Raw genomic sequence first — 8,870 nt, forward strand, 5'->3', positions numbered from 1 at the left:
CGTGAGTCTACTTCACACCAGCGTAATTCCACGCAAAACGACAAACTGAATCCCCATGTTCCTTAATCACCATCTAAAAAATATATATATACAAATATAAAAATGTTTTGGGGAAAAATAGCTTGGAATGTTGTGTAAATCTTCCTGCAAAGTGTGCTTCACATTAGCAGCGTGGAAAGACGCGTTTGCGTCATCACTTTTAATTTAAAGCACAAAGTGTGGTGACTTCACCGGTACCGTAACACCAGAACCAGCTCCAGAACCCGCCTCCACAGCATGGGGGGCCTGCAGCCTCATAACACATGACAGTGTGTAGGGGGAGGCGTGGGTGAGTCTGCCCTACCTTTGCTTCTTGGGGACGGAGTGCTCCACCTCGATCCGTTTCCCGTGAAGTTCCACTTTACCTGGGGACAGACAGAACCGTTAGAACCGGGCAGCGGCGTGTGGGGGTCACAGCGGGGGCCACTCTCTCATGGGGGCTCGTGGGGGTGCAGCATGCATGTTTGCAACGCTCGTGCGTGGAAACCACCGCGTGTTTCTGAGTGTGCACGCTTCATATCAGCAGAGCCGGCGGTTCAGGGACGCGCGCGTGTTGAGTCTACGGGGCCTGTTGGAGGAGTAAGTTCTTATCTGTGGGTCATAGTGGACGGGCAGCTTAGAGGGGGAGGGGGTGCAGTGGGTAGAACCGTGCGTGGCTGCAGCCGCAAAAGTTCAATGGTTCTCCCGGGCGTCCACGCACACCCCGCGAGCCCCGCAGGAGGAGCTGGTCGAATGAATGGGGGCTCCGCGGTCACTCACCGGAGAAGGTCTCGATCGCTTTCATGGCCCAGTGGTCGTCGGGACAGTCCACGAAGGCGTAGCCGTTCTTCATGAGGAACTGTCCGGTGTAGGGGATCTTGTGCTCGTCAAAGGTCCTCCCCAGGTCCTCGGCGGTCACGCCGTCGCTTAGATTCCCAATGTACAGCTTATGCATGGCAGAACAATTCATAAAATCCAACAAAAGAAAAAAGCGAGTCCAGTAAAGCTTAAAAAAGTGAATATCAATCAACGCTGCTGTCAATCAAAAAGTAGAAATCCCGCCGCGAGGAGCAGAAAAGTTCCGTCTCCTCCCAGCAGACAGGAGCGCGTAGAAAACAGGTGGAGGTGGGTGTAGATCCGGTGAGCACTGACGGTGCCTCGCTGCAGCCTGCCGGTGATGATGGCTCTACGGTGGAGGAGTGGGGAAGTATGGCGGGAGCAGGTCGGCGGGGATGTTTTCCTCTCTTTCTCCGCCTCTCCCAGCCTCTTTCGGCGATCTGTCGGCAGCGGGGTGACGCCGCCCCTACGCAGACTCCAACGTTTTTTTCACCCTTTTTTTCCCCTGCAAGGAAACCACGTGGTCTATGTGGAGTAGAGAGAACCGGAAGAGGAGGGGCGCCGAGAGTACCTAGTGGAGAAGCGCGTGCGTGTGGGTCATTGAAACATAAATGGACATTTTAATTACGTTCCCTCTCTGCTGCTATGCGCGTGCACAAACTCAATTAGACGTGTATGCGGTTTAAGGCTCGGAGCGAGAACCTTCTTTAAAGGTTGTAATTTTGAGGAAACCATTTTCGTAGAGGAGCAGATCCTTTAATGAGACATCCGTGTAGATCTACTGATAGATCTGCAGGTCAACATTTAAAGCTACTGGACCTCTTCTAGACTTCTGTCCTGACCACTCTCCCGTTGAAAATGTCCTAACCCGTGACCCAGCTGTCTAAAAACCCTTGTGAGGAACTATACTGGCTACAGGTGCCGAGGCCGCCCAAACAAACATGGCGGCGTTATGTCACTTTCCGCTCTGACAATCAAACTCGGACCTGTTTGTGGACGAACTGGTCCGCTTGGGTTTAAAAGGGAGCCGCGCCCACGTAGCTACCTCCACACAGGCGGAGGAAAGCCCGTTAAGCGCCTAATTGTGAGGTAACGGGACCTCCAATTGGTCTCGAGGGCCTTCCCGCTCCTGCGTGCAGCATGCAGGGGTGAGACACAGCAACTCGCTCCGTGGACAGTTTCACGGGCGTGTAGCGGCCTGCTGCTATGTCACGCCTTTACGGCGTCCACGCAGCTCACGCGGCTCGCGGCCGTGGGTGCTTAGAAAATGGCTCCTTAAACACAAAATGGAACCAAAGCGTTAACATGGCGGCGGAAGAGCCTCGCGCCTCCGGCCTGGATGAAAGAAGCCAGTGACGTAGTTTCGGATGAAGTCACGTGGTTCGAATGTTTATTGAAGTTAAAAAGTGGAGAAAAGCAGCCGGAGAAGAGGTTTCCCTCACAGAATAAAGACTAAAAATGAAATGAAACGAGTCGTATCTATTGCTAATACACTTTCCATTTACGTACATGCTAAATTAGCTTAAATACGTTCAGTGCAGTCAATGAACGGATCAAGAAAGGAGACATTTAAACCGTGTCACAATTACTGATAAATTTTATTGTTACATAGTAACAACACACTTGGCCTAATATATGTCAATTATGTTTGGGAAAAGTTTCTTTTTGAAAAAGGATCCGTTAAATATAAAGCTTGTTATTATGAAATGTTGATTATAATTTACTTTATGAACTCCTTTCATTTATTACAGAACCAAAACTGCACCCTAATGCAAAGATTATATTTTTGTACCACCTTTAGATTTAAAGTATGTTACTGCATTTTAACAAGCATAAAGAAACTACTGCAGTTTGAGGGAAGATGGTAGAAACAAAGCTGATATTTCAGACTTCACACAACAGAGAAGCAGGATTTTATTGGTTCATTTGTCAGTAGGCGAAGCTCTTTACTAAGATGCACTCCCATGTTACCTGTGAGCAGGTGTGATTCTTTTGTTAGTTCGACAAAAAGGGTCCTAACAGGATTTAAATGAAACAGAGCATGAATGAATGTTCTGTTCCACAGCAGACACTGACTTTCAAAAGCAGAACATTTGTGTTTGATCAACATCTGCAGCTTCCTGAATGCACAATGTCTGGATAAAAACACCCTGGAAGTCTGGAAAAGCAGCTGCGAGATGCTGAGGCAAGAACACGCCAGAATACATCAACAAACTGAAGCTGGAAAGCTGCTAAATGACACATTTGAGTCTGAGGTGAGCCTACAGACTCCAGAAACACTCTGAGCCAGCTCTGGTGGTAGACATCAGAAAGTTCTGAAATAACCAGGTTTTAATCAGAGGCTGAGAGCAGGAAGTGGATCTCCTGCAGCACCTCCTCACGCCTGCAGCAAACGAGGAGAGCTGTGGTCCTGAGAACACCTGACGTTCTGTGTCCTGCCTGGAGGTTAAAGGTTATGGAGAAAGTGGAGGGCGGTTCATCTCCTGAAGAGGGCTGAACTCACAGGAACTGATGGAGGGCAGATGCATGGATGTCGTCATAAAATGGCAGTACTCTGAACCTGTGAGATGATCACTGTTTGCATGACCCCATGCTGCTCCTTGTGCTCAGTCTCAGGACGGACCAGCTCCCACTCCGCTGCATCAGGCCATCACGTTGTTGTCATGGTTACCGGTCTAAATTCATCAGGTCTTGATGAATCCAATCACTGCAAAAACTCAAACAAATTAAAACTAGTTAACTTAATTAAAGACACCTGGACCCAACCAGCATGGAGAAACTTTTTATAACTATTTTACATTTTTTCTTTTGTCAGTGAAATACAGTATTATCATATTTTTGAAGTAGCTGTTCATAGTAGGAATGTACAACGGAGTATTAGGGCCACCAAAAAACAACAAAAAAAAAGCAATATTTCAACTTTAAATCTTGTAAAATAACGACTTTCAATCTAATAAATCTATGAGTTTGAGTCTATTTACTAGATTAAAGTGGAAGTGAGCCTACAGTCCAGCAAATGAACGCCGTGAGCTGAATCAGACCGACTAAACTGAAAAGCGTCTTGGATTTCAACAGGTAAACTAAAAGTTTAAAACGTTACAGATGTTTTTGAAGTTTCTTTAATTTATGGTTTATTAATGTTTTATTCATTGATGGTGGGTTGCAGGATCTCTGTAGATCCCGTTGATGAAGCCGTCCACATCCTCACAGCTGTCTATTTTCAGTTATTTCTTCCTCCATGAAAGATAAGATTCTCCTCCAACTCTGATGCTTCTGTCTGCAGAGGCCTAGTTTTATGAATCATCAATGTTCTTGTGTCATTCCTCGTTGTTGTTTTGTGTTGAAACAGGACGTTTCATTTGGAGAACGGTGTATCTGGAACACCGTATACATTCTCCTTTCTGGGTATGTGAATTGAGAAGGGAGAATAAAGTGGTGGTCCTGTGAACGTTTGTCTCTGAGCTCTTTACTTTACATGAAAAAATTCTGCATTACTGACACCGAACCTGGAGAGTCAGCATCACCGATTTGATTTGGGTTTGATTTGATTTCGCCAAAAGGTTCAGAATTTATTTGTTTTTAACACCAATCTGAAAATAAATCTTCACAAGATACTCCACGTCTGTCATCTTCGAGCACGGCTCTAATAAACAGACAACTTTGGTTCATTTCTCATTCATTTAAAACTTTAAATCTCGTAAATTTATTAGTTTTTTTTCATGCAAATTTATGACTTTAAATCTCGTAAATTTACTAGTTTTTTTTCATGCAAATTTATGACTTTTAATCTCGTAAATTTACAACTGTTAATCTTGTAAATTTACTATTTTTTTCTCGCAAATTTATGAATAAATCTTGTCAATTTACGACTTTTAATCTTGTAAATTAACACGTTTTTTTCCCGCAAATTAAAGATTTTAAATTTCTGAAATTTAGCATATTAAAAGTCATAAATCTAGCTTGTAACTTTTAAAGTCATAAACACAACTTAATTCTCATAATTTAGCAGTTACAAGGTTTTTCTCGTAAATGTATAAGATTTAAAGTTGTAATTTAATAAAAAAAAAATGTTTATAAAGTGGCCGAACTGTGATCTGTGATCAGCTAAAAAATGTCAACATCTCTTTGGAAACATTTGTGTGAAACGTTTGATCCTCAGTTCAAACATGAACATGCGCTCCTCCATCTCAGGGTGAGAACCGTCGGTGTGGAGGCTGACCTTACAGTCCAGGACTCCTCCTGCTACAGTACCAGAATCACAGTCTGAAAAACACAAGGAGAACAAAGTTCAGGGGGCGGATCAACCATTCAAGGCTCAACATGGACGTCCTGGATCCACATCAGTACCAATGAGAAAACCGACGATTTATCCTCAAATGAAGCAGATTCAATCTGTGACAACTAATATTTTACTAAAACTAGGGCTGCCACGATTAGTCGAATAATCGGCGATTAATCAACTATTAAAATAGTCAACAACTAATTTAATAGTTGATTAGTCGTTACCTTATATTATATGGAGTCAGAGTGCAGTAAAGTTGAATGAAGTTGCTCAGCACCAAAAAATGCACTTTTAAAAAAATATTTGAGTCAGTGAGAACAAAACTTTATCTTTAGTGAAAGTAATTCTTTGTTTCAGATGCCGACCTCATTTGATTTAACACAATAACAACTGAGGTGTTGCCAGTGGCGCTTAAACTGAATCTTTAACGTACTGTAACTTTTCAACAGTTAACACAATAATTCCAGTAGATTTTGAAGGAGAAAAGCGGCGGAAACCGCCGCTTTTCTCCTTCAAAATCTACTGGAATTAATGTGTTAACCGTTGAGAAGTTACGGTATATTAAAGAATAGAAACACTGGCGCTCCGGTGTTAAAGGGTTAATCTTGTTTTAATCCCAGAAACTAATGAAGGACAGAAGCTGCACGATTCATTAAAAGTTTAATAAATTATCTTCTTAATTGTCTTTATTTTTAGTTAGTTTAAAGCTAATGATGGTTATGATGTGTGCTTTACATCCACTTTGTGAATGACCCGATTAGTCGACTAATCGGTAAAAATAATCGGTGATTAGTCGACCAATAAAATAAATACAACTAAACATCTGAGCAACATTCTACAGGTTCTCTGGATTCAACATGAATCTTCTTTAGATTCTTCGTTCTGAGCCACATTTATTCATGTACTGACTCTGACATGGAGGAAGAACGAACTTTACCGACAAAAACACCCAGAAAACCTTTTACACCTATTTCAGCTGTAAATGGATCCACGTTAATTTCAATGCAGTTTTAAAATGTCAGGAACTAAGACGATAGCTACAATATCACTGGAAGACATTTACCAGTAATAGCAGTCAGATATTTGATGATATGATACAGAAAAATGTGGATTTACATTTGAAAGTTTCACCAGCCATGATGGAGAACATAGAACCAGAAAGTTTCAATCATCAGGCTGAACATCAGCTGCACAAAACCAGATCATTTAAAATTAGCCTCCTTTTTCAACCACATAAAAAACATTTTTATTGCAAGGAAGAAAAATGTTAAAAAAGTTTGGCATGTTTTTTGTGCCTCCTTCCTGCATGCGAAGCATGAACATCAGTCCATAGATAACTGGTAAGATTGTATTAGATGTAACATATCAGTGGAGCTGAAGGCCTGCAGAGCTGCTCTGAGCAGGATGGAGGCCTTCACAGTCCTCTGAAAAAAGATGTTTTCTCATTAACGAATCAAATGAAATAAAGGCCTTTTCCTTCAGGTAAACAACAGATTACCTGTGAGGTGAAAAATATCATAGAGAGCTTCAATTATTCCCGATATCAGTTTGGATTTTTATTTAAATTTATCCAAACAAATGTGATTAAAGTCAAAACAAAAACTCTTATTTTGTTATTTCCTTTGATTAATTAAACAAATGTATGACTTTAATTATTTTTATTTTAATGTGTTTTAAAGCAGATAACATAAAAAGGTTGAATTAATTTAATTGTTTCCGTGAAGGAAGTTCCTAAGAAGATAAACTAAATACTAATATCTTTCTTCACTTTAACATGTAGTATTTTCTAATATTATTAAAGTTTTTATTGTAAATACATTTTTTTATATATATTGATAGATTTTCACATAGTAAAAGCCAATTCCTCGAATACATTAATTTGATTGTATTTAAAGTAATTTATTGTTTAATTTAGGAGAAAAAAACAGTTTTCATGAATCATTTTGACTATAACTTAAGTTCCACATTTGTTTATTTTTTTATCAATGAAATGAAGTTTTGTATCAAACCTTCTCTGACGAATAAATTGGAATTTAAATGTATTTGATCACCAGTTCAATCTGAACCAAATATTTTATTATTTTCTGTATTTTTAAATCGATTCTCAGAAATATTTATTGAATCCCAAACGCATTAAAAACTCCAGGTCTGGAGGTCGGCGTGTTCTAGGGAGAAGATTCGTTTAAAGCTCAAACAGGTGAAGAAACCCGACCAGAACCTCCCCGAAACTCTCTGGACTTTTCTGCGTGAAAACGAGCCGCAGCCGAAGAAACGGAACCAGAAAAATCCGCCGCGGATTTCCACTCCGGTTCTGCTGTTCTTGCCCTCCGACCTCCAAAGCTAAATGGAACATTAAAGGACCAGACAAAGAGAGAAAACAGATCCGAACCAGATCAGAACCCGCGTCTTTAAAGAGGCGTGGATGAGGCTCGCGGAGGTGCGCTCGCGCCGCCCCACTTCCGCTCGAGCTGCGCCCGTTTTTCTGCTTTACTTCTTTTTAACCAAACAGAAGACTCCGGACTCACCGAACCGAACCCCACCATCGATCCAGAAGCAGTCACGCGTCAGCTCGCGCTGCTCCGAGAAGCACGCGCACAAAATGGAGAGGGAAGGAAAAGGCGAAGGGGGAGGAGACAGAGGAGAAGAAAACAAAAACAACGTGATGCTCAAAAATAAACCTTTACAGACGGCTAAACTGGAGTTTCGCAAACACATCTACGATACAGAACCAGAACCGGCCCGACCCGAGAGGGTTCTCCTTCCTCCAAAAGCCTAAACGTCTCCTAACCTTCTCCTTTCTGTGTGTTCCAAACTTTTCATCCGTTTCACGGTCCTCCTCTCCGGTCCGCCCCTGCCCCCTGGCGGCAGAGCCGCGCCACTGCAGCAGGCCTTCGCCGGGCCCTCACTGGAAGAGCGGGCCTGGGGGGCCACAGCGGAGCCTCCCCATGAGCGCGCGCGGCGCCTGTCTGCTGCGTCCGGCCAAAGTCTTCAGAGGAGAGAAACGAACGCTCTGGACAGTTCCCGCCCTCACAGACCCCTCACCTCCACGCGGAATCTGCATGCGCACGCGGCAGGTATAACATAAAAGCACGTGCCGCCATCGACGCGCATCTATACAAATCTTTTACAACTATTCCTAACATTCCGGAAGTGGGGGCGGGGGGCATACTTTTCTTCGTTTTATTTTTATTTTTTTGTTCAGGTTAATGGGGGTTTTAATTGACCAGAGCGCGTGCGCGCTTAGATTAACGAGATATCGGCGTCGTTTGAGACAAACTCCAGAACCGGACTGACTGAGGGGGGGTCACGCCCCCCCCCACATCCACGAAAACAATCGAACGAATCTGGAAACCTCGAAATGAAGAGAAGCGAGCGGCGCGCGGCCTTCGACGAGCCAAACGATTTTTTAGAAAAACCCACCGCGTGCTCCGGGTCGAGGCCCCGCCCACAAACACCTGCGCGCGTGTGCATGGCGATCTGCAACAGAGTCACACGCGCACGAAAAGGCTCCCAGCTTCCAGAGACCCTGAAAGGGGCGCGTGAGCAGAAGCAACGGCGGGACGCGCGTGCACCACACGCACGCTCCTGCTTGCCCAAAGTACAAAGAAAAAAACAAGTAAATTATTTTAATAATTATCACGGTTTTAATCCGTTGTTTTTATAATATTTGTCCATATAAAGTCTCATTCGCCTTCTCTGAAGGGTTAAATTTCATTTTAAACATGAAATTATT

The 8,870-nt window shown here is 43.1% G+C and overlaps 1 protein-coding gene and 1 long non-coding RNA gene across 4 annotated transcripts in view; both read right to left on the reverse strand.

Annotated features, from left to right (window-relative positions):
• igf2bp1 (insulin-like growth factor 2 mRNA binding protein 1) overlaps nt 1-1,621 on the reverse strand; it is a 50,642-nt gene extending 49,021 nt beyond the window's left edge. For 2 of the 3 annotated variants that reach the window (XR_004948371.1, XM_024272166.2), the window contains exons 1-2: nt 799-1,619; nt 344-404 (exon numbers count right to left, since the gene is read on the reverse strand). Coding sequence is in view for 2 of the 3 variants with exons in the window: in XM_024272166.2 (XP_024127934.1) it covers nt 344-404; nt 799-988 (251 nt within the window). In the remaining variant the exon portion in view is untranslated. Of the gene's footprint in view, nt 1-343; nt 405-798 lie in introns of all 3 variants that reach the window. The other variant, XM_024272167.2, reaches the window with a different exon arrangement.
• Nucleotides 1,622-2,737: 1,116 nt separating this feature from the next.
• LOC112147014 lies at nt 2,738-8,776 on the reverse strand. Its single transcript, XR_002919359.2, has 4 exons — nt 7,926-8,776; nt 7,663-7,711; nt 5,075-5,118; nt 2,738-3,562 (listed from the first exon to the last, which is right to left on the reverse strand). It is a non-coding gene; the product is annotated as an uncharacterized LOC112147014 (long non-coding RNA).
• Between the last annotated feature and the right edge of the window lie 94 nt (nt 8,777-8,870).

This window comes from Oryzias melastigma, linkage group LG8, assembly GCF_002922805.2.
Source record: "Oryzias melastigma strain HK-1 linkage group LG8, ASM292280v2, whole genome shotgun sequence".
Classification (NCBI taxonomy): Eukaryota; Metazoa; Chordata; class Actinopteri; order Beloniformes; family Adrianichthyidae; genus Oryzias; species Oryzias melastigma.